The sequence below is a fragment of the Heteronotia binoei genome, chromosome 6 (genome assembly GCF_032191835.1).
Source record: "Heteronotia binoei isolate CCM8104 ecotype False Entrance Well chromosome 6, APGP_CSIRO_Hbin_v1, whole genome shotgun sequence".
Lineage (NCBI taxonomy): Eukaryota > Metazoa > Chordata > Lepidosauria > Squamata > Gekkonidae > Heteronotia > Heteronotia binoei.
Window position 1 is genome coordinate 123,074,617 of NC_083228.1, and position 26,368 is coordinate 123,100,984.

Sequence of the window (26,368 nt, forward strand, 5' to 3'; positions counted from 1 at the left end):
AGATATGACCGGAACAGCAGCACCGGAAAAGATTATGCTCCCCACATACACAGCTCAAGGCCACAGAGGCTGTTTGCTGCTCAGGCACAGAACATTTCTTCTTTTTTCCCCATTGCTCATCCTATTATCAAATCTGGGTTTTCCTCCCATAGCGGCTTTTACACAAAAATGAAAACAAAGAGGCATCTTATTATCTCCCACGCCAGGTACAGCATTGCCATTGCACAGGCAGTGATCCACAAAGAGTCTTGTGTGGTCAGAAATCATACCCCGCCACACTGGTTTCTGGCATGAAAATGCAAGAAGGATAAGATTTACAGTTTTCTATAAAATCGGCTACAAACCACAGAGTTTTGCCCAAAAACTGAGCATCATCCCTCCCTGCAATGTTGGCAACATAATGATGTCGTTTCCAGGTAACGTCATTGTGCCACATGCATACAAGGATCCCCCAGCTAGCAAAGGAACACCACAGAATACTTATAAGGCCTGCCATGCTTCCGACAGGTTGGTCTGTACTATCTGTTGAAGGGCTTAGAGGCTTCTCCTGAGTATAATGTGAGTATTATTTTGCCCAGAGCTTTTTTTGTAGAAAAAGCCCAGTAGGAACTCATGTGCATGTTAGACCACACCCTCTGGTGTCACCATTGTTTCACAAAGTGTGTTTTTTGTAGAAAAAGCCCCAAAGAATTCATTCGCATATAAGGCCACACATCCCCTGATGCCAAGCCAGTCGGACGCTGTGTTCCTGTGCATTCCTGCTCAAAAACTGCCCTGATTTTGCATCATGCTTCGGAAAGGTTGCTAAGCCCAGGAAAGGGGGAAATGGCCACACGACAACCAAGAAAGGTGGGGGAGGAGCCCATAGGATAGTCCTAGCCGATGATTAGGAGAAGATCTGGCAGTGTTTTGTCTGTACCAAGTCACAGAGTCAGATAATTTCTCCACGCATCACCCTCTCTGTTCACTGGAGTTCCTGTATTCAAAACACAATTCGCTTCACACATGATTATCATGAGACATGATCCAGGCAACTGCACATCTACCAGCTGGACCATCTTATCAGAGTGATCATTTGATACTCAAACACTTGTGGCACTTACTAGAGCAATTCAACAGCTAGAACCTGACTCACTGTACTTGGCCTATTTTAAGGAACTGGCTTCCCAGTTTGTAAAATTAAACCAGTGTGTGTAACTGTGGCTTCCTGAGACCAAAATAAAAAGTCAATACAATAATTGATTAGCCACAATGTCGCTTGCCTTTCATATCAAGTTGCTAAAGTGCTGCAGCTGGCAGTGTTTACTGTAAATGAGCAAGCGTGCTCTGTTTCCACCAGAGTGCAAGGGCCTCTCTGTGAGTGTCCAAGACCCTATTTCTGTTTGCAAGTTGAACATGTAACTTCCTTCTTTCGCTTTCTTTTGTACTGGTGACTTAACTCTGGAGGTAGTCAAACAGCATGTGAAAAGCATGTATGCAAAGAGCCAAGCAGATGCTTCAAGAACCAATCAAGAGCTGAAACAAAGCACTCCAGTGGTTTGCTAATTTGAGCTTACTAAATTCCTATAACTGTTGAATTCATGATTACTGATCTCACATGGTCACAGTGTTTACAAGGCTGAGGATCACGCAACTACAGGACTGGATTCTGTGGATGTCTTTTAAAGCGGGCACAAGGACACACTGAATACATGGCACTGCCTTATATTGAGTCAGACCCTCTGTCTATCAAGGTTGTTAGCATTGTCTACTCTGACTGACAGTAGCTCTTCAGAGTCTTTGCTACATAGGTCTTTTGCACCACTCCTATGTGATCCTTTTAACCCTGAGCACTGAAGCTGGAACTTCCTGCATGCAGAGCAGATGCTCTAGCATTGAGCTATTATTCTTCCCCCTGCCACAGAGGTACAGCATCTTCTCAAGGTCAAGGAAGGTCCCTTATGCCAGAGGAAAGTGCCACTACGAAGTGGAGAGATCCACAGGATAAAATCCATGGAAATCATATAGTCTGTCCAACTACAATGTGAGGACACTGAATGGATTGGTAAGAGAAGAAGCGGGTGAACTGTGGGCAACCCAACGAACAAAGCTACAGGAGGTCTTGGCAGCTTTTTTCTGTTGTGTTTCTGTCAGTATCAAGCCGTCGTTTGGCAACATGTCATATTTCTTTAAAAACGTAATCAAATCATGCTTTCTTCACACTGACTGATCTGGTTAAATGCAGTGTATTCAGCTTGGCTTTGGATTGGACTGCTCTTTGGAGAGCACAGAGTCTAGGATAAAGACTGATTCAACACATTATGAATTTTCCATAAAGGAAAGTGAGGAAAGCAAGGAAAGCTCACATGTATACTGTAACACATGACAATGCTGCAAGCAAGTTTCTTATGTTATGTAAATAATAAATTACACGGAATTGCCTTCCACAAGGAAATCCATAGCATATTGAAGGGATCATGATCCTCATCCTCATTTCAGCAAAAAATTGCAATGAGTTACTGACATAAGTCTCAATTTCCCATAATGCAATCTTCAGAAACACAAATCTATACTGGGTCAACTTCGAAGCAGAAACTTTCCAGAGATAAAAGGTGCCCCCATCTTTGAAGCGATATGCAATTCTTTTGGATACATCTTTGCTCCTATTAATGTTAATGAGAAACGTTTTCCCCTGCCACAACAGGGTTAAAGTCAACGAAGGAAGACAGCCAATGGTCACCGACTTTCCCTCATATATTATGCATCCTATTTAAGTACTCATAAATCATTCATGCATAAAGGGCATGTAGATACTTCTCTTCTCTGAAAATCTACTAAGGCTCAGACGTCATCTTCTAGGCTATGTATTTTCAAAGAAGATAAAAGCAAAAGAAGAGACCCTATGCAGCCATAATGCTCCCCACCCAACCCCCATAAACAGTAGTTTGTAAGTCAGGAGCCAAGAACATATGGTCCCTCCCTCTCCATCTTCTCTGGTACATATCAGCCATTCCCTTCCCTTGCTGGTCTGCACCAACCACACTTTAACAATACATAGGGTCAGACCAGGATCTGGAATCTTAATCAGGATTTGAAATGAGGGTTTGCACACCCTGGGTAAGAGAAAACCCAGGATGAAAGAAACTATCAGCATTAACCATGGTTAGCATTGTTACAAATATGATGCTAAACCATGGATAATATGGCTAAAGGAAAGGAGGGGATTTGTCTTAAGGATGGGGAGCATTCTGGAAGTCAACTCCTGATTTGCATACCACATCTGGAGAGAGCCAGAATTACATTTGCACTAGGTTTGAGTACCACATGCTGTCACTGACAGGCAGGGTAACAGTTCACTTCCTTTGGACACATACCCGCAAAATCTCCCTGCAGATGTAGGCAATCCACTCCTCCTTCAGCGTGTTCCCTTTTGTGTTCTTGATCAGATCAGTGACAGAGCCAGCGCCACAAAACTCCATCACCAGCTGGCAAAGGAAACAAAAGTGCAATTATTATAATTAAACAGAAAGCATCCTCTGGGTTACAATACCCCAGCAGAACACATTGCAGTTGGCAATGCCGCTGGAAGAGAAAAAGCAATTGTTAAATAACAGCAAATCTTTCCACTTTCAGCATTCAAGTTATTGTCCTGGGAAGGGTCAAAAACCGGAGGGGGGAGGGCTTTTTAAAAAGAAGTCAGAGCAAAGAGAAATTATTTATGTAATTCCTACTGCAGATTATAGTACAAAACATTTGATAATCTTCCATTGCATTCATCCCTTCCCAACATCCTTAGGGGGTGGATCATAAATATTCGTATTTAATAGACTGGGAGCTGAAGCTGAATGAGAGCAATGATGAAGAAGTCTCATGGAGTGAATGGCTGAAAGACTCCTGGCTCTAAAAAGTGGTAGAAAATCAAGCAGGGGCTGAAAGTGGTTCCTACATAGCTGTGTGGATGTGAGAGTGTGAAGAGGGCTTGAGCCTTACAAAGGGGAAGAGCGGGACATAACTAGGAAGCAACTAGAGGCACGGCATTCTAGAGATCAGAAGGTTCAACTAGGTTCTGGGAGACTCAGGTTCAAATCCTCACACTGCAATGAAGTTTGCAAGAAATTGGGATTTTGACACATAGCATTATACTATGTGAGTGGGTGGGTAGAAAAGAGACAGTATGGTGCACTGACTATATTATTGGGAGGGGCTGTGGCTTGGTGAGAAAGCATCTGTGCAGCATACAGAAGATCCTTGGCTCAATTCCCAGCATCTCCAGTTTAAAAAAAGATCAGGTCACAGGCAATATGAGAAACCTATACCTGAAGCCCTGTAGAGCTGCTGCCAGTCAGACTGGACAAGAGTGAGCTTGACAGGCCAAGGGTCTGACCTGGAATAAAGCAGCTGGGAGTGACTTGGATCTGGGAAGCCTGGACTTGGTCCTGAAGCTTGCTGGGTGACTAGAGGCCAATCACTCTCTTTCAACCTAATGTACTTCATGGGGTGGTTGTGAAGTTAAAAACGAAAGAAAAGAGAATGCTGTGTACGATAGTGAGCTCCTTGGAGGAAGGGCATGACAAAAAAATGTCCTAAAATAAAGATCTGGCCAGATAAGGTCTCATTTTAAGACCCATGGCACTTTGCTCTTGCACTGTATCTCATATAAACTGGGCTAATAGGCATGCAAAACTCAGTAAGGCAGAGGTCCATAGCCCCAGTGGGTGTTGTGCTGGCATGTTCATTAAGCATACCCACTTTTTATGGGTGATAACCCAGTTCACATGGGATGTGGTATATGTCTGAAGTACAACAGGTAAGCTTTTTTGCCTAATCAGCATAATGTCTAAAATTGAGCCTCTATATATCCAAAGAAGGCATGTTCCCATTGCCTTTGCACAAAATTCCCAATCAACTAGAAAATAAAACAGAAAAACTACATGTAGCTCCAAACTCTCTCACGCAGACTTACACACAGAGCACCACCTGCTTTCATAGGCCACTGGTAGGATAGGTAAGGTCCTTTGCCCCCAGTAGAGTTCTTCATAATGCATCACAATGCAGGATATTCAGGTGACAGATTTTGTGTGCATTTCTGAGCACAGACCCAATTTCACTAAAAATAATTCAGGCTAGGAGTGATTATTGTGAGTGTGGACAATGGCCTTCACAGTTTTGGAAGAAATAGCCTCACAGTACTTTAATCCGGAGGCGACAAAAGAATAAAATTGTCCGCTTCTGAACAAATTGCTCAGATGATTTAGTTAAGAGACTGTCCTTTTGGACCATAATGTAGGCTTAATGGGGTACCACGGACAGCCTGAATAGAATACTTTAATAGAATACAGTATTTAATAGAATAAAGGAAATAAATTCTGTATGAGAAAGATAGAAATGTGTAGTCTTCTACTACAGGCCCTTTCAGTGATATTTCTGATTGTTCTTAGGTTCATTTACCTGTCAATTTTTTTCCCCAGACAGAAGGACCATTTTGAACACTATACAGACTGGCATGATAGAGTGGTTGAGTGCCACACCACTCTAGGAACACAGTTGAGTGGTTGCTGCCACACCACTCTAGGAACACAGTTGAGTGGTTGCTGCCACACCACTCTAGGAACACAATCTCTGCCGATTGTGTGTTTATAACAATGCTGCAGTGATGTCCAGTTAATCTGGACTGGCCCTTAGAATCCTAAGTGTCACAATTTAAAGCAATTCATTTGTTTAAGTGCTGAATTTAATTCACTCATGCATTTAGGAATTTACATGCTGGGGTCAGCACAACATTTTGAGTAGATCTGTATGAATCATGTTTGCAGAGATAACTGATGCATGCATGAGGCCCAGTTCATCCATCAATGATGCAGTTCCTTTATGCAATTGTGACATACACTGACATGGTGCGATGGCTAGAATGTCAGACTAGTACTGAAGAGTTCAAATTCCCAACTCAGCCATGCAGCCTACTGGATGTCCTTAAGCCAATCACACTCACTCTTGGCCTAAGATGAGTAGCCATGTTAGTCTGAAAAGAGCAAGAGTCCAGAAGCACCTTAAACACTAACAAAATTTGTGGCAGGGTATGAGGCAGAGTATGTGACAGGTAAGAGTTCTGTGAGTCACTGCTCACTTTTTCAGATACAGTGAGAATGTGGGTTCATCCGTCCTACATAATGGAAGGTGGAGTGATTTCAGATGCCAAAATGACATTTATCAGGCAAATGACAATAGCAAGCACAATTGGATTAGGTGTGATATGCAGAGGGGTAGTAGGTGTGGAGAAATCTGCATCGGTTAGGAAACCTGGGTCCCGCTTAAGTCCCTGGCTAGAGGGGCTCATGACAGTTCCTTGGAGGAAAGGCTGATCAAAACATGATAAGCTATCTAGAGCAACAGAGGCCTCACTTGAATGGGTTTGCTGGATGACAAGATTATTGCATTGTCACTGATGATGACAGAAGAAACCATGTAGGCGTGTTGGGGGGTGGGAACTGATGCATCAAAGTTACTGAAGGGATATGGAACTGGGCTATGTGAGATTACTCATGGGCAACATTACGCATCACTATTTTATGAGTGGGACCTTGAACTCACAGTTTGTATATCCTTGTCAATTCATTTTTCAAATATTTGCTATGATATAATCCAGACAAATGTCAAACTCTTCACAGGACCAGCAGCCTATGAAGGAAACTGCTGACAGCTGTTTCATGTTGGCTTCAATATGAAGCCATAAAACATGAAAAAGTCCAATAAACCCGCCTAGTCATATAAACCTGCTTTCTGAAAACTATAGATAATCTTACTGTATTGACCCAGAGTTTCTGATACCAGACAATGGATTTTTCAGAGCTGAAAAGCACTGTGCACATTCGTGTGCATAGCAATAAACAAGGACTGGCATTCAGAGAATCCAAGCATGATTGGATAAAGCCACTCTAGAATCATTAGCCTTCTCACTAGAGGCCATGAAGAGACAGAGCATGTCTCTCTATGTGCACATGGTTCATAATTGAAAAGTGGTGGAAAATCACAAGCATATTCCATGACATATTTGCAGTCATGAAATACTGAAGTGATGGGATTCAGCATCATCAACAGTATCCATTTCATTGATTAACTTGAGCTATGTTGGCTCCCTCAAATCTACGGGCTGTTTTGTTTTTTATTTCTGACTTCTCAATATTATTTTTTTCAGCGATTTGCACAAAGCACCCCATTCAACTAATGTATTTAAAAAACCCTGAACAAAATAAAACAAGAACCAGGCAAGCTCACGAGGGACAGTTCACACAACATCACATTGGTGCTTCTAAGCAGATCCCGAACAAATGGGAGGCTAGGCCACACTGTAGATATTATCACTGATGACTGGTGGAATCTGGACTGAAAAAGGCAGGCACTCCAAAAGGACACAGCTGTAAATGCTAACTGCCAAACGAGGGGCCTATCCAATTAGTTGGGCAATGAATGTATTCAGTAGAAAGGTGTCAAAATATTAACCAAATCTGACAATGTATTCCTGACTGCACCAATTCCGCATGTATTAAGGATCACTTATTTCCACAGATGCCTTCCCATCCTCTCAAAGCAATATCTGGGACCGTGTTATGTGTTCCTTTACCATCAGATATATGGAAGGTGGTGCTTTATTATGGGTCTTCTCAGATGTGGCACTGCAACTGTGGAATGAGCTCCTGGGGAAAACTAACTTGTCATTTCATCTCCCCACCCCCCACTCCAGTAGACAGTGAATTCAGGGCTATTTAAAATAAGCTTGGTTGAGGACATATCTTGGCTGATTCTGACACATAAAGACTTTTGCCCCTTTTTCTGAGGTTCTGATAACAGTGACTTTTGCCTCTTTTCCTGCGGCTCTGGTAACTGTTACTCACTGCTGCAACTTAGGTCTTCCCCTTTTATGAGTTAGTTTTATTTATTTTAAATAGCTGTTTGCCACTTTGGAAAAGTTTTCACTGAGCGATATGGTGTATTTTCTCCCCAACAAATTATTATTTTTTGTCTCCACAGTTATAGGAACAATAAAATAAACACAGACCTAAAACATCCCTCATTATAACAGAGCTCTACCTCTGGAATAAACCTACTCCATTTTTTTTTGGCTGAGACAGTGAAACATGGATGAAGACCAAGGATACTGTAGAGAGGAAGAAGGTGGGTTTCTCCCAAGTTTTGTTGCTGAAAGCACAAAACAAACTGACCCAACCATGACCTATTTACCAATTTGGGGCTTAGATACACCTCCATGGAGCTCCCAGCTAAGATGGCAGAGGGTTTTCACAACAGTGCACAGCTTCAAGCCAAAGCTTTGCAGTTTTCAACACTTCCTAGCTCCCAGCTCTGATGAAATGCTTGGTTAAATAGCATGACTGCTTCAGTAGGGAAGAGCTCAGTTGGGTTTGTCTAATTCACTGTTGGAGTAAGGTCTGCCTGTCATGGGAGCTCTCCTTGGTCCTGAAAATCTCAGCCTTGTCTTGTTTCCTGACATCTGCATCATACTGGACTCCCACTAAGGTCAGTCATATTCAAATCCTAACAGAACCTCTGGCAGTCCTGAATCTGACAGCAACCATCTCCCAACCACTTTTCTTGAAAGTTTTTGTGTATGATAACAGTCTGTGATTTTAGGACTGAAGAAGACAAGGCTATTTAAGCATGATTCTGGTTTGGATTGGGTCTTTTACAGGTGGTTCCCCACATTAAACATGTCAATCTACTATTGCTCCAATATTCTTTCATATAGATATGTAAGAAAGGATTCTAGAGTCTCTACTCTGTTACACTTGATTATACTTTTCATTCACTGCACGGCTTAACCAAGGTCAGAGGCTACTGGAGGTCAGAGTAGCTAAGAGGTCCCCTTTCAGCAAAACAGTGTGGGGCAGTCTGCAAGAAATTGCTATCTTAATTTCACCTTGGAAAGCAAGCAGGAAATCTGAGTGTTATTTCCCAGAATACTTCCCTATTGCTTATTCTGTACATGCATTTCCCCTACCCCCACCCTTTCGTTCTAAATCTACCAACCATTCTAAATCTAAATTGTGAAGGTTGCCATGGAAGCAATCCCTCTTTTGACAGGAAGGCAAGTGACTCTTCCCCCTCTGGGGAACAGCTCTGTCACCAGCGTTCTGCCCCCAGCTTTCACCAGCCTGGAGCTCCGTCTGCCTGCATGCTGCACAGCACCAGATTCTACAATCAGCAGAGGGGCAGTGAAAAAGCCAGTGCTATTGTACATGCATGGCAGCTCCTTTCGGTTAATCACTTCAATACACCCTAGACAGCAAGGACAGATGACAAACATCCAGCAGAGTGGCACCTATATTACCCTGTGGATGTATGCTTTGTGTTAACATATTGAAATTAAAGAAGGGCTCCACAGCGTGCAATAACATTTCCAAAATCGTCTCTGGAATATCAATGTGGACAGAAAGGATTTTTGTCTTTTCTTTTCACTCTGCTGTATATTCAGTGCTGTGATCTTGTGAAACCCAGCAAGGAAGGAGCAAGTGGGACTAGAGAGGGTAACAAAGTGGACTGAGGCAGACTGTCAAACCCAGCAAATGCAAAGTGGCTTCCTAGGTGATCTGTTCCTTATGGGCAAGAGGATGAGTAGCAACCATGAGAACAGACAAGAGAAAGTGGCTGTTTCTTCATCACCTAACACTCTGAGGGTCTATCATCTTACAAGCCATCTATGTAAGCCATCGCAAGCTTGTACTGGCAACTCTTCCAATGGGAAGCCAATTGAGAGGTGAAGTAGAAGTTACATCATCCATGGGTCAGACCTGGGAGTGGCTGGTGCCATTTTAGAGAAGAATTTGGTCATTCTGCAGTAGGCCAAGGCAATCTCGAGAGGGGGGAAGAGCAGTTGTGACACTTGAAAGGCACAAGACTGCCTGATTCCACTGCACCACAGATGCAATCAGGATCATGCCCTTGTGGTATTTTTAAATGGCTTGCTTCTTCTCTACAATGGCATTGGAGTGACACTGTGTTTGGCCCTGAGAGTTTGGATTGTTGTAGGGATGGTTCTAGTTGGGAGGGAAACTGTTAGGGGAGAAGAAATATAAGAAAGTGGAGGATACAGAGTTCTCTTGATTGTTACTTTTCAGTTATTTTTGTTAAATTTTTTAAAAATACAAAGTTGTTCACTATATTTTTGCTAATTATTCTATGTAATTAGAAGACTAGGTTAGCAGACTTGAAAGAATGCTGTGAATGAACAAGCTTCTCTCGGGTACATTGGTAATTTGTAAGTACCCAACACATTTTTTAATACCACCTTCCTTCACAGAGCTGAGGGTTTATTCATTGATATGGATATTTAAATCCAATTCCCCAATGGGGAAAAAGTGAAGTGATTTACAACACAATGTTCCCCTCCTCTTAATCCTCACAACAGCTACCCTGTGAGGTAGCTTAGGCTGCGGGAGAATGACCAGCCCAAGATTACTCAGTGAACTTCCATGGCTCTGTTGGCAATTCCAAACTGAGTCTCTGGGCTCCTAGCCTGACACTCTAACTGCTATGCTGGCTCTCAAGATTGGGTACATGGCAAATTAGGGCAAAAGCAATGACACTATTTAATTTCTGTGCTCATTTCTCCAAGCCACAGCTCAGAATAAAGCACAGAGAGATTCCCTACAAGTATTTTCCCAGGCCCCTGGCACTGTTCTGGCTTAAGGCAAAAACACAACAGACAGAGCTATGCAGAGAGTCCAAAAACCAACCTTGGCTCTCTTTCCCTATTGACCTGTGAATGCAACCAGTATTGATGCTTTGCCAGCGTGGTGAGAATGAGGGTCTCAATATTTGGATGCTTATGACAGCAAATGATCCTCACCAGGTGATTTATTTTAGACATTTATATCCTACCTTTCCACCTAAAAAGGCCCCCTGGTCACTTACAAGATATATTAATAGGTGACAAATCAAATTAAAATAGTCCACAATTAAAAGTTAGCATTGCCCAATTCTATACAGGGTTACTTTGGTGTAAGTACATTTACTTCAATCGACTTATACTGGAGGAGCTGTGCATAGGATTATCCTGACAGATACCAGCCATTTCCCTTGTCCTAAATAGCACTGCTTTGCATCTCTTCCTAAAAGCTTTCTACAAGGATGCCCATCTAACATCCTTGAAAAGCCAGGTTCACAACTTGGGTATGCTGCTTTACACAGAAGTCACCTTAGGAAACCAGATGGCTGTGGAGGCTCAGCGTGTTTTTGCCCAGCTTTGGCTGATGCATTAGCTGTACCTTTCCCAGATCTAGTTGCAGTGATTCATGTCTTAATTACATCTAAACTGGACTATTGCAACATTAGAGCTACAGCAATTATAATGGCCACCAAGCCCAATTCAAGGTGTGGGGTTTGTCCTTTAAGCATTGCATGGCTTTGGACCAGGCTATCTGAAAGACTGCCTTCTCTCTTATATCCCTGCCTAGGAATTAAGATCACAGGAAGAGGCCCTCGTGACCGCCCTGTTGAACAAAGAAGTTCATCTGGTGGGTACAAGAGAGGGGGGGCCTTTTCAGTGGCAGCTCCATTATTACAGAACAACTTTCACAGGGAGGTGCATTTGACCCCTCACTTTCAATCTTTAGGAGGCAGTTGACAGAAGTTTATTTATTTATTTTATTTATTTATTTGAGATTTATATCCTGCCCTTCCCACAAGTGGCTCAGGGCGGCTTCCAAAACTGATCAAACATGAAAATTAAACAATTTTAAGTATAAAAACAATTAAATATTTAAGCAATTAAAACCTTAAAAACCAATAACATTTCAATTACATATAAACAGATGGCTGGCCAAGTTACATCAAGTTTTCATCCTAGCTAGGTGTAAGCTAGCCGGAAGAGGGTCGTCTTACAGGCCCTGCGGAACTGAACCAGGTCCCGCAGGGCCCTCACCTCCTCCGGCAGCTGATTCCACCATGTGGGGGCCATAACGGAGAAAGCCCTTTCTCTGGTGGATTTCAAGCGGGCTTCTTTTGGCCCGGGGATAGTGAGGAGTCTTATTTAGGATGCTATTTGCCTAATGTAGTTTTATTTATTGGCAGCCCCAAATCATGATTTTAAATTGCGGTCTTCTATGGTTTTTTTTAAACTGTTGTTTTGATTTACATTGTAAGTTGCCAAGAGTTCCCTAAGATAGAAAGGAGGCTAATAAAAGGTTTAAATAAATAAATAAAACAGGCCAAATTTACCAAAAAGGAGAAACCCTGGCACATGAGGTCATAGAGAGAGAGAGAGTTGTCCCATTGGTTATGAAGGCCCCAGATTCTGAAGGGCTTTAGCTCAAAACAAGCACTTTTAACTGAGCAGCCAATGAAGCCATTTCAATATAGGAGTAATACGCTTGTTAACAGCTTAGCCCCACAAGTGGCCAACGTTTCACAAGAAATGTCTTTGCTGCCATTATGTCTTCCATCAAGCGTTTCTTATTACCAAATGACCTCATGCCCTTCTCCTATCTCTTGGCACTTGTACTCTCTGAAGCTCTCATGTTCAACTGCTAAGATAGCACCGTTGCCCTTTTTGGAAAGAATGTATTTCGCACTTCCACTGAATTTGCTATCCTTCTCATAAAATGTTAGGAGCTCTCCCTGGAAAGAAAAACACTTGCATGGTGGAAGCAAGAACCACCAGGAAGAAGAAGATATTGGATTTATATCCGACCCTCCACTCCAAATTTCAGTCTCAGAGCAGCTCACAATCTCCTTTACCTTCCTCCCCCACAACAGACACCCTGTGAGGTGGGTGGGGCTGAGATGGCTCTTACAGCAGTTGCCCTTTCAAGGACAACCTCTGCCAGAGCTATGGCTAAACCAAGGCCATTTCAGCAGGTGCAAGTGGAGGAGTGAGGAATCAAATCCGGTTCTCCCAGATAAGAGTGCGCACACTTAGCCACTACACCAAACTGGCTCTCAGGACTGGAGAAAAATCACTAGGATAGGATGTTTTGTGTCACAGAAAGACAGCTTACACAGCCAATCAGGTGGGTTATTTACACATTCACTTGTAGTAAAACAGGCAGCAGGTTGTTGGGAAGTGTGCCTGCCACATCACTCTGTATCCCCTTGCCAACATCAAAGGACAAAGCCCCAAGGACACAGCCTGCTCGGCATCTAAGGGCTGGGTCTGCCAGTGCCTGAAACCTTAGCTCTTTACCAGTGGTACTGGACTACTGTCACTGTTTCCCTTTTAGAGGGATCTGCTATTTGCAGGTAATCCCCTGGATTTCTTCACACAAGGGTGCCAACTGGCCTGTTTAGCTTCATGGAATGCCTCAGAAGGCACCCACCACCTCCTATTATTCTTAATTACCAAGCAATCCTATGAGGCTTTGGGGAACAGGGCCCCACCAGTTGAAAAGTTCCTGGTTCTCTCTACCACAGTTCCTATTAGTTACCCACTGGGCAGCAGCAGCTAAATCTGGCCCCTAAGGTAATTGCCATACCAGCCATCATCTATGTGCTGTTCTGAATGGTATGGACGAGATAAAGAAGTGTTCCTCCAATTTCTTTGTAAAAAGTAAAGAACTATGCTTGAACAAAAGTTGCATACTTTAACACCACCTCTCTTTTGGATTTTGTGTGGAACACCCTGGTCCTCATGCTCTGTAACTGCAGGATCTTCATGTCCCAATGTTAGATGGAGTTGATGGTGGGGACTGGTTAATCCGGCAAAATGAATCTTTTGGCCTTTGATGACTGCTATCTGGAGTGTCCTCACCTTTCAGAAAACACCTAGTTCTACCACAGGGGATCCTTTTTAAAACACTGAACTCTGGATTATCACTCATCAAGGTTTCTTTTCCACTCCTTCTCTTTGCATCAGAAGTATGGCACTATAACTAGGTTGCCAGGAGAATAATTTAGGCTACAATTTGTTACCTGCAGCATCCAGATTAGAAGGAAATCAGTGAGTGCATTTAACAAGTCCTTAATCTCTCCCCCTTACTGGCTTCCTCTCACCCGGTTACTGAGCAATGTGAAAACTGAAAGACGCACATCCAGTGTGATGGCAACACAATATGTCAGAAACCAGCCTTGTTTGAAAGAGATTTTAATCTGTACTGAAAGAGCTCTGGCTTGCTTTTTTTTTTTTTCCATTTCTGTATAACCTCCTGGAGTGCTGATAAAGAGAATTACGTGGGTGTTATCAGCAGAGAGCTTTATTCCAACAAAGGTGATGGGGGAAAATAAACAAGTGTTTATCTCCAGAGCAGAGATGATAGAATTCTCACAAGTTCTAATTCAATCAGATGCCTAAAAATGTAGTGATTGAGAACAAGGGACAAAATTTACTGCACTACTCTCAATAGTGAACTGGTGCGGGGGAGGGGGGTGCTAATATCCAGCTGTGGTGTTGTGTAGGTATTACAGCATCGAGCTAGGATCTAGAGAGGACCCCAAGTTCAAATCCCCATCTAGCTGTCAAGCTTGCTAGTCATTCTCTCTCAGCACTCCCTAACTCATAGAATTGCTGTGAAGATAAAACGTGGGAAAACGATTTATACCCTGAACTCCTTAGAAAATGAACAGGATGATATGCAATAGATAAATTATTTTTCTCACACAGACCCTAGAAATTATTAAAAGCCTCAAACATGGTATTCTGTATTTTAAAAAAACCTGAAAGACAAGCATGGAGCACAGCCCTGTAAGGAAGAAAACAAATTCCTTCTGTACCAGTTCTAAACGTAGACCTCACAAGAAATGCAGGACTATTGACAAAATGGCTACCCTGTTTCTGAAGGGCTCTCATCATCGTCTCTAGTGCGATTAATGTTGAGTCCTTGATATTATGCCACATGTTTCCCCTGCCACTGCCATCAGCAGCCAACAGTGAAGAACAGGGAAGGGGGGGAGGAAACCCAGAGTACTGTTACCAGGAAATGTTCTAGAGGAAGTAGAAGAAACATAGAATGATACCATACTGAGCACTATGTATGTACTGCCCTGCTGGCTTCAGTCATTCAATATGAGGTCAGGTTGTCCAGCAATCAAGCAAGGCAGTTCAGCAGTCTAATGCCCATGCCCCAAAGCATCTCTCAGGAGACTTTACAGTTGCACGCCCAAATGTCACACAAACATCCAGCTTTTCAGGAAAAGTCCTGTAAAAACTCATCCTTACTATCAACAGGCAGCTGGGATCGAGCCAAGAGACATGCACTTTGCCTCCTAGCCTGTAACACTGTTCTCAGTCTTCTTATGCAGTGTTCCAAAGTTGCAGGTGATTCTGGAGGACTTGGAGTGACTAACTGGCCTTCAACTGCTGAATTAAGAGTTGGAGGGTGGAAGTGATTCTAAACCAGCTTTTAGCTGTATGTCCTGGCATGAATGCCCCTCATTTTCCTTGTGGGTGGCTTCTGTCAACTCTGGACTGGCTATGAAGGGCCCCTCCTCTTCTGAGGAGTCCTCACTGTCACTGAGCCCTGACTGACCTATGACAGTGTATCTTGTAGCGTTTTTGTACTAGCATAGCATCCTAATCTACCATTATATGAATTTTAGTGTTTCCTAGGGGAAAAGGGCAGTGTTCACATTTCAAACTATGTGGGAAAAGAAACATTTTTTTCTCTTAAAATAATGCGTGGGTGTCCTAAGGTAATAGAGGAACAGTTTCTTTCAAAAAAACCCACAACTGAATTCTACAAAAAGGCAAAGGAACAATCAGCACCCCCTCAGCTCCATCATGCTAGGTCATAAAAATGTGGAGTACTATATGCATAGAGGTAGCATATTAAACTATAGCAAATGAAAGGAAAAGATGTTATGGGGGGCAGGGAGAGTATGCATACCCAAAGCTGATCATCCATTCCTGGAGGATTCTTTTTAATGAAAGCACCATAATATGTAGCAATATTTCGATGATGAGAATATTTCTTCAGCATGTTAATTTCTTGTTTGATTTCTTCCTCTTCATCCTGGATAAAAAGAAATATATCTCGTGTCACCAAATCAACTTTTGGTTTATTGGCAACAATTATTTCTTTCGCTTACAACTCAGTGGTTCTCAAAGTATGGATCATGATGCTCTGACAACTAGGTCACAAGGTTCAAACTCCTGAAGTGGGGGAGTTTTCTCGGTGGGGAAAGGGAAAAAGAAAGAATGGCACAGCTGCGTTCTCTCCTTCTCCCCTCCTTTGCTCCATGGTTTATGTCATGGTAGTCCCTGGTCCAAACAATGTCCGCTGAGCCTCAAACGGGGCCAGGGTGTTCTTTATCCTGGCCCCAGTCTGGTGGAGCATGCTTCCACTCAACAACAGGGCCCTGTGGGATACAGTGCAATTCCACGAGGCCTGCAAGATGGAGCTGTTCTGCCAGGCTTCTGGTGAGCACAACCACAACCACAGAGATTATAGTGACCCAATAACGAAATAATATTAAAGTGCAGAAGTCATAATACACACAAAATACAACTGAAATCATAAAGAACATGGAGTCCCAATGTGCAGGGAGTCGAAACACCCTGCTTCGATCTTTCTTCAAGCATGGGGTGCTCCTTCCATAACAGTTATACAAAAAGTTCCCACTTCAAAAAACTGACTTATCCACCACGTCCTATAACTGCAAATAATATAAATACTTTCACAAATGCACTTCAAAGTTTCCAAAAGTTCAAGACAGGCACAATGCTCATACAGGCTCAAAGCCCGGCCTCCCCTGCCCAGACTGCCTGGATGAACTGCCCCTCAAGAATCATCCTGGCATCTACTAACTAGGCCTTATTGTCAGCCTGTCATACCCTGCACCAGTAGGAGACACTGGTGGGCACCAGAGATAGTTTTATGCTGTTGTTTTTTAAAAAACTATTTGGATAGTAACTGTATTTATTGCATTGTAATTTGATTGTTGTGACCTGCCCTGAGCCTGCTTGCAGGGAGGGTGGGATATAAATCTAACGAGAATTTCTTTTTTTTTAAAAGTCATTCCCAGGGATTTGGCCCATTCTCACTCACTGGCTTCAGGAAAGATGAAGCAGAGCCAATGTTCCCAAAGTACAACACGGAGTTGTATGTGTTAAGTGCTGTCAAGCCTCATCTGACTTATGGTAACTCTATGAACCTCTATGTAGTCCCATCAATCTGAGGGCTGTGTTTGTAAATCCACTAGCCGGCGTGATTCAGTCAGAAGAGAATGCTGGGTCTCTGCAACAGATGTACTGAATGGTCTTGGACAAGTCACCCTCTCGGTTATGATTCTATGAAACAAAAATGCTGGGATTTTGAATGTAAGGATTACATTTGCACTTTTCTGGCCTGATTCATAAATTACTTAGCTTCTGAGAGTCAAAAGCAACACTTCCCCTGAGGAAAACACATATTTGTTTTTGCCTACTTTTGTCTGTTATCAAAGCAAACTTTGCAAATTTTTGAAAGATACAAAAAAATCTGCAAAAGCTATTTACCAGACACAGAAGAGAAATAAACATATCATACACAAGTAAATAATAATAAGCATTTTATACTTTTTTTTTCCAAGTGCCCAAAGGACATCCTGAATCACAAGCGTTTTATGAAGTTTAGCACATCCTATTAACCTTCCCATAAGCTAAGTAAGCTTTATTAATCAGAAGGTGGGGGGACAATGGGGTGAGATCACACTGGGAATTTGGCATGGCAGGATCCTGGCTTCAAAAGAGCCAGTGCTCATTGATGCAGCAATCATACAGCCCCCATCCTGCTGCCAAGAGAGGCACGAGCCACACACGCACAAGAAGAGAATTCAGACTGCTCCTGCACATGCGGGGAGTATGCATCGTGCCCTGGCCATTCAGGCATTTTGACTGAGACCACCAAAGTTAATCCTGACAGAGTCTACTTTTGAGCTGGGAACTTCCTGATTGTAGTTCTTATTTACTACACCACACCCCCTTTCAAATTACCTCAGAGCCTTTGAAAAAAACATCACCTGACTTCTAGTTTTGGGAGTGTGGCAGACGCAGTATGCCTGAGCTTCAGAACAGTTTCAATATGGCTGGGATTAGGCCAGTTAAGATATTTTAATGGCTAAAACCAGTGTAACTCTCAAAACACTAACACTGTCTACACTTCTAGCATTACTAGTACTATTCTAGCCACTATTCCCGATCTCTCTCTAATTCCTGTATACCCTCCCTTGCAATTCTATCCCTCCTGCCATATTCCTTGCCAGCTATCTGTCAGTTTTCCACCTCTTCAGCCTGCTCTATCACATTCTCTCTTTTCTTATCCATACCTTTTGTGCAGTTCTGCTTATCTTATGTTTTCATTTCTCTCTGTGCCTCCCCCCACCACTTTCCTTATGTTGCTTTTTATTTCCTTAGGGGAAGTGATGCTTTTGACTCTCAGAAGCCAAGTCACTTACGAATCAGGCCAGAAAGGTGTAAGTGTGCAAATGTAATCCTTACATTCAAAATTTTTATCTCGTTTATTGTATTAAGACCTATTTTAGACCACTGCACACATGATGCTGCCTTATACTGAAACAGACCCTTGGTCCATCAAGGGCAGTGTTGCCTGTTCAGATTTGTAGCAGCTCTCCAGATTCTCAGGTTGAGGTCTTTCTCATCACCTAAATCCTGGAGATGCTAGGGATTGTGCCTGGGACCTTCTGTATGCCAAGCAGATGCTATGCCACTGAGCCATGGCCTCTTCCCTGATGCTAGGGCACTGAAGGCTATGAATTACTGGGAACATAGACCTGACATTGAAGTGGATTCATCATGTCCCACTAGAAACAACACCAGTTGACTTTCTTTCTCTTCTGTTGCTTTCCCCCTCCTCCCACCCTTGAATGCCATCTGTTTGGTTCCGGCTTTGCTTTTATTTTATGGACCAGAAAATGGAAAGACACCCTGGCGTTCAACTAAAAACTGCACACCCAAGCTCTTTGGAAAGAATGCCACTTCACAGCCAGATGTCACATCAAGTGTGGAGAGGAAGCATGGTTTTCTTTATGGAACATTACTGGGAGGGGCTAAACCTTGTAATCATTGAGAGAGAATTTACAGAAGGCAAGCAGAGTGATTAAGGAGCTTAAGGAAATGTCACGAGGGAAAAACAAAAAGAGCCAAATGAATACTGTCTCAGAAAACAGCTTTCATTTATTGCCTTACATGCCTCAGGAGGCCCAAAATGTATAGGAAGGGATGATTCACACATGTAAGTCTATCACTAAGTTTCCTCACTGATTGATGACTCCCAGCAGGAGTGAAGAAATCACTGAAAGCCATTGGCCCCACTGAAAAGTATAGTCCTAGCTAAAACACTGGGAGAGGCGAAAAGTTCTCTGTGCAATGTGACGGATGTAGTCTGAGATATGCAAAGTATGGCTTGATTGTAGCTGTCATCAAGTGACTGCGCTAACAATGCTAAAACTAACGTTCCCAGAGAATTCCAGGACCATTCAATAAGCGTAGCATAGTCCCCTGGGCGCAGTTGCATATATCTTAGCAGCTCATACACAAATGTTTTTGAGCCTAGTTTAAGCCATGTACTTGAGACTTCTCACCTGCGGATCCACAGTATTGGTCTAGAGGAAATCTACTTATTTTGAGCTCCCTTTTGTGACTACTTTCTAGAAGGGAACACTGATTGCTTAAGCCAAGAAGCAAAGCAAGCAACTCCCCCCACAGTGAATTGTAGCTAGAAAAAACCCTCCCCCATAGCAGGCCTGCTTATGTGCACTCCCAAGCATGAGGACTGCACAGAAGACCAAATATGAATGTTCATAATCCTCAATGCAACTTTAGCATAACATGTTATCAGAGGCAATGATGGCAACTTCAAAATTCCTGTGTGATAGTTCCCCCCCCTTCCTCCTTGGAGAATGGCTTCCAAAGGGGCAGTTACCCCAGTCGTCCCGTATTTAGAGACATGTCCAAAAATTCACACAAAAGACTCGTGATAAAAGCATATTTAGATTATTTATTTAAGAACAAAACTGCTTGATCATACAAACAATGTTTGGAGGCCTACTCCTGACCACAACCATTATCTCATCCTGCACAGCACTTTCTAAGCAACAAATATATTATTGTGGGGTTTTTTTAAAAAAGAAAGTACTCCAGTTCTCCTCCACAAACACTCAAGGAGAAGACATCTCACACAGATAATGACCATTGCCACTGATGAAGGAGTTCCATGCAAAGTAGGCGAGATACACCAAGCTTGTGCGAATGCATCAATAATCAGGATGTTCTTAACAAACAGGCTAAGAATATCCTAATTATTGAAGCATCTTTTCACTTTGTTGGTTGGCTCCCCCCTCCTCTCCCTTTCAGGTGAGGACCTAGAAAGAAAGGACGAGGAGTTTCCCTTTGGTCTTTCCCCCCTATTTTCCTGATTTTCAATTAGAAAATTTGGGGAAACACTGAAAAGAAACTCCTATGAAATACAGTCAATTTAGAATAAATTAAATACTAATAGGCAATGTTCCCTCTAAGCTGCAGTCGTGAGCAAAAATTCTACTTTGTGAGCTACTGGCATTAAAGTTATGAGCTACCGGCACTAAAGTTGTGAGCTACTGCATAAATTAGTGTGTTCTGGTGTCATCCTTCCTGAGCTAAAACAAAAATGTGTGAGCTGGAGGCTAAAAATCTGTGAGCTAGCTCATGCTCACTCAGCTTAGAGGGAACACTGCTTATAGGCTCATTTTTCCTCACTCAATATGTACAACATGTAAAAATCTGGATGGCTTTTTCAATTTTTCCAGTGGAAAACTGGGAAATTTGGGGGACCACTGGGAAAAAAAACTCTCATTCACTCATGTACACACAAACAATGTGTGTGACTGAAAGTAAGCTGTAGAAGCCATTTTATGACTCGCTCTGCCTCCTCCAGTAACAATTTTGTGGCAGAGCCCATCATGCTGTGCAGGTTCAAAAAACTTGAGGACCCCCTGGTCTACTCTGACAGGCATTAGTTGTCTAAGATCTCAGGCAGAGGGCTTTCACTCGCTTTGGGAGTTTGCTGATGGCTTCCGCACTTCCAAATTATTCTGTCTATGACTGATGTTATTTCTTTCAAATGGTAAAGCGGATGGAACTGGGCTGAACCCTATATGCTGCAATTTTAATTGGGTTTTAAAGACAAGCAAGTTCCAAAATATCACACTGTATTTCCATACAAAAAAATTTATCAGGCTTAAAAATAATATAATTTCTGGTGAACGAAGGCTCTCATTAAGTAACCCTCTAAAGTGTGCACGCTTCCAAACGCTTTAGTCATTTTATACTTTCTTCCCCTGTGGCTTTTTGGCAGGCTTGTAGTTTATTTTCCTCCTATTAAAGGAATAACAAGCTTAATACCTTGAAAATCCCTGTTCTTTTTGTCATATAAATTCCTCGGTGACCATGTTTATGCGCTTGCTGTAAGACATTTTCTGAGTGTACAACTGCTTAATGAGCACACTCCCCATGCACTCATTCTTCTACTTGGGAGGTGCAGAACTTTGAGTCTCAATATGTTAATTCCTTCCTCATATGAGTAGCCCAAAGCGTATTTCTCTCCTGTGATGGGTAAAACAACTCAAAGCTAGTGAGTTCCAGTTTGCTGCAGCCTGGACACTTGCCATTCAGTAAGACAATATCTTCTGGTGCTGTGACAGAAGGCATTTGGGAGGGTCGCTTCTTTGCTGTTACCACCTCTCACATTGCATCTGAATAGATTCTGCTGTAGAGCTGAGGAGGGTGGCGTGGGTGTGATGGCTCAACTGGCTTGCCTTCACACATGACTTAGTGGGCTGCTTATCCCTCTTGTTGGAACAATCAGAAAGCCAGAGAAAATGTGCATAACTGCTGTTTTAATACTGGACCAAGGGAATTTTGGGGGCTGGAATGCACAGGAACACAGTTGTGTGTGGCTTGGTGTCAGGGGGCATTGCCTAATATGCAATTGAGCTCCTGCTGGACCCATCATTACATTGCTTGGTATGTGTGAAGCAGCACCATGACTGGCGTTTTATGAGGGGGTCCTGGCATTCCATCCCTGTTTTACCTGATTTTTACAGAAAGTACGTATGTTAAAAGCTGTTGAAACTGAAGAAAGGAATCAAGGGGTCCCCAATGTGGTATGTATGGGCATCATGGCATCCACCAATACCCCATCCAGTGCTCACCAATACATTTTCTGGTTTTTAGGAAGTGGACAAGGCTAGGTGGGACTTTGGCCCAGCAAGGCTTCTGATTGACTACTGGACATTTGATTGGCTGTGTAGATTTTTTTAAAAAATGCTGCTTCGGCAGCTGCTGCCACCATAGCACAAGAATCTGCACTGTGTTGCTGAAGTTAAGCGATGGTAACCATTTTGTGGCTGGCTCCACCTCTTGCAGCAGCTGTTTTGTGGCAGTTCTGTTGCTGCATCCACCATGTTGTGTCAGAATTCCAAATGTGCACACAAGCTCTAACAGGTTGGGGATCCCAGGAGTGCGCAACAGAAGAAAGTAAGCAAAGGGAAGAGGATAAAGGAGCCTTTAAGATGCCACTGGAATTTTGTTTTGTTTTGCTACAAAAGGTTAACTCTTTCCATATGACAAATCACTCTAGTTGCCATGACTGGGGACACAGAGCAATTGCCACTGAGCAACTGTTTTCAGCGTGCAAAAAAAGGTACTGTGTTTACCAACATATTGGTCAGCAACAGAAATGAGGAAGAGGTTTAGAAGAAAGGCCACAGCTGAGTTGAGCATGTGCCGTAAAGTTTCCCCTCCCTAGAGAATAGCCACAACCGGCTCCTCCACATCAGGTTCCTGAGCTAAGAACTTTCAGAGCAGAAAATGAGGGTTCCAAGCATCACGGAATCCTATGATTCCACAGCTGCTGTTTACATAAGTGTGAAACCATAAAATGTTTGTCTTAAACCTTTTGCATGGAAGAAACCATTCAGTTCTCACCAGATCTCACCAATACATGTCAATGAAAATCAACTGCATTTAAAAAATTTTTTGAATGTATTATTTTTGACAATTTCACTTAACCAATGATTAGGAGAAATACGAAAGAAGGAATACTTTACCCCGGTGACGTCCATAACTTTAATGGCTGCAAGCTGTCCCGTTTTAACATGACGACCCTAGGACAGAAAAAAAAAAAGGTTTAGTTTTCCTAGTCACATAGCAGAGGCAAGAATTCACTGACAAAAGGTCCCAGAGTTCTGAAGCTCTATCAAATTCAAACTGAACCATTCCTCTGAACACAGCTCAGAGCCTGTGGCTTGTAGCTTAATTCTCCAAAGAAATTCGCTAGAAAGTAAGTTTCAATAACAACACTTCATTACCTTCATTACCCTTTAGGGGTATGCCACTAGCGCAGAACATTACTACACAATCTGCTCCAGGTTTGAGCCCATAAATGACTGTTTCAACACACATTTGCATGCATGTGCATAAAAGTCTCCTTGCTATTTAGTTTGGTGATATTCTGGAGTGAGATGGTTCATCTGGGATAACTCTGGTGAAGTATATGGGCTCCACCCAACTCGACTTGTTTGTTATGGGGAGTGGTGTAGCAGCAATCACACCACTGCCAGCAAATAATCTCTAATCGGGGCCGGAGTCTTCAGGCATATTCTTTTCAGCTAGGATATAATGATACATACCCACAGAGGACTCTTACAGTTATTGTGCTTTAATTTGGAATTTTTCTTTCTAGCCTGAAGCAGGAGATTTACTTTAGAGCTGAACACACAATCGGCTAATAATACTCCTCAGAGCCGACACTTTGATACTAAATAAGGTCCTGGATATGAAAGAATTAGTAGATTAGCCTCATTCCACATGGATTGAAATGCAGGAACACGGCCTAGCTGTCAGCCTTTGACAGGATGACCCCTTACGACTGAGGGAAGATGCAAAACGAGTCACATTCTTACACAGAATGAAAAATGTCAAACCAGGTTAGAATTCAAATTACTTGCCAAAAAGTAGAGGGGAAACAGGAACCCAAAGCGACTGGCAAGCCCATAACATTTTATGCACCACTGCTGATTTTTCACATTTTAGGCAGACATATTGTTTTCAAAGCACTTTTGATATCACATTCCCTTTCCTTACATTTATTCTAAGGGCAAAGAGAAGAAACCAGCAAACGGTTAAGGAAAGTGTTCAGCCACAAACATTAGTGAAAGGATGGGAGGAACACAAGCAAGTCTGTCATTTGGACTTTCAAAACATTAATCCCACTCTTAAAATGCTAGTTGTTATATTTCTTGCATTCTGTAGTTCTTTGTATACATCATTCAACCGTATTATTTTTATGTATGTGACTATCTGAAATATCTTAATAAAATTGTTTAAAACTTAAAAAAAAACATGAATCCCATAGGGCAGAAAGAAGCCACACCTGTGCTACTAGAGTAATATAGTCTGTTCAGAACACGTCTGTACAGAGATAAACCAAAAGGTACACATGGAGAACAGTTATCCATTATGACACACACATGCTCCCAAAACTCACAGAAGAAAAAGTAGAATACCTGAGAGCATCCAATAAAAGTAATGGTGACACTACAGTACATAATATACTTTTAGAATGATAAAATTAATAGGGGTCCAATAGAATTAATATTCTGAAGCCTAGAATGACATACATAACTGCCTGCATTCTTCCAACCCAATCATCTATTTCTGTGTCTGGAGATTCAGATACAAGATTTGACTCTTCAGCCATTTGCTGTGTCTTCTCTTCACTTTCTACGTAATGTAAGGAAGTGATATGACATCATAGGTGCTTGAAAAGCAATATGTCTGCATTAAACATGAATAACAAAACAAGCCCTAATATTGTTACTGATATATGCTTAAGCTTTTGAAAGTCAGGCATGGTTCAAGAATTCATCATTTGGGAACAAGGTGCAGTTTGTAATTTTTCCTGAAATGGATGTCACAACAAATTACAATTTGTTCTTTAGTCTACAAATTAGGGTTCAAAATCACAGCTCATTTATTATTTAAATCCACACCAGGAACGCTTAGGTCTCTGTGCTACATCTAAGTGGAAAGAGTAAAAATGCATGCAAGCTGGAGGACTACTACTATCCAAAATACCTCTTCTTTTGTTATCCCTTCAATACACTAATACCACTGCTTCTCTGGAAATTGCCATTTATTTATTTATGTATGTTAATTTCTAGTCCGCCCTATACTGCAAGCGGGCTCAGGGCAGATGACAACATTGAGCATAAACCAAAGTCATGGAGCATGAAGTGGGTCAACAGATAACAAGGTAGCATGCATTGTAAGTAGAAAAAATGTTTTATTTGGTGATTTTATAAAATGTTACTAGTCCCCTTTGCAAGAGAAAAATGCTTAGGGTAATGTACAATTTACAAGAGGAGAAATACTCTCTTAAAAATAGCAACACTGCTAGCAGCAAACAAATCAAAACTTGCAAAGCTCTGATTAGATAGAACAGTCTGCAAAAAAAGAGGAGAAAACAAATAGTTTAAGATACAGATAACATGAAAGGCATTGTTTTATTTACAAGCATGGACGGGGGCGGGGGAGTTCCATGTGACGCCTAGATTCTCTTTTTTGCACACAAAGATTGGATTAGTCCAGTTTTTCTGTAGTATTTGATGACTGTGGCATTTGTGTGCCCATATATAGGGTTGGAAAATCAAATCTAGATCTTAAATTTTTGATGACTTAATTTAATTGCATCTATCAGGGCCTTTTTTTTTTTAAAGCAGCAATGCTGGCTTGGTGTCAGGGGGCATGGCCTAATATGCAAAGTTGCTGCTGGGCTTTTCCTGCAAAAAGCCATTTATGAAACAATGGTGATGTCAGGGGTGTGGCCTAATATGCAAGTGAGTTCCTGCTGGGCTTTTCCTACAAAAAAGCCCTGGCATCTATAACTACAATGGTTACACACACTCTATACTATACAGCTGTGCACCAGTTGTACATCCACCAAGACCACCAATCACTAGCTTATTATCTCGGCACATAAGTCAGTCAGCTCACATAAATGCACTGAAATGCCTGGGGAGAGCATATAATATTTACACAGGAAACCGCTCTACTCATAGCTAACACTAACACTCAAAAAGTAAACTAGTTTGGAGTTGTGATCCATGTTTTGCAGTCATTGACATTATTTAATCAAGTACAAGATCCCCTCTGGAACTGCCATGATAAAAAAAAAATCAAGGAGACACAAAATGATGCGAAATATCTAATATGAAAAATAATTAGACAATGAGAGGGCCTGCAATACTTAAAAAGTTCAGCATAAGCCCAGGCCCCACTACCCACCTTTGAGGACGGCCACAGTGGTGGTAGTGTCTGGGAGCAATTCCTGGTGTCCACTGTGGCCATGTCAGAGCAGCTTCTGGCATCCTGGAGCAGCTCCCAATGGCTGCTGCCCCCATGGTCAGGCTA

At 42.2% G+C, this 26,368-nt stretch overlaps 1 protein-coding gene across 5 annotated transcripts in view; it reads right to left on the reverse strand.

Annotated features, from left to right (window-relative positions):
• Window positions 1-26,368, reverse strand: part of TNIK (TRAF2 and NCK interacting kinase) — a 373,221-nt gene that overhangs the window by 153,655 nt on the left and 193,198 nt on the right. For all 5 annotated transcript variants that reach the window (XM_060242507.1, XM_060242505.1, XM_060242506.1 and 2 more), the window contains exons 3-5: window positions 23,005-23,061; window positions 15,807-15,932; window positions 3,354-3,464 (exon numbers count right to left, since the gene is read on the reverse strand). In XM_060242507.1, coding sequence (XP_060098490.1) covers window positions 3,354-3,464; window positions 15,807-15,932; window positions 23,005-23,061 — 294 coding nt within the window. The remainder of the gene's footprint in view (window positions 1-3,353; window positions 3,465-15,806; window positions 15,933-23,004; window positions 23,062-26,368) is intronic.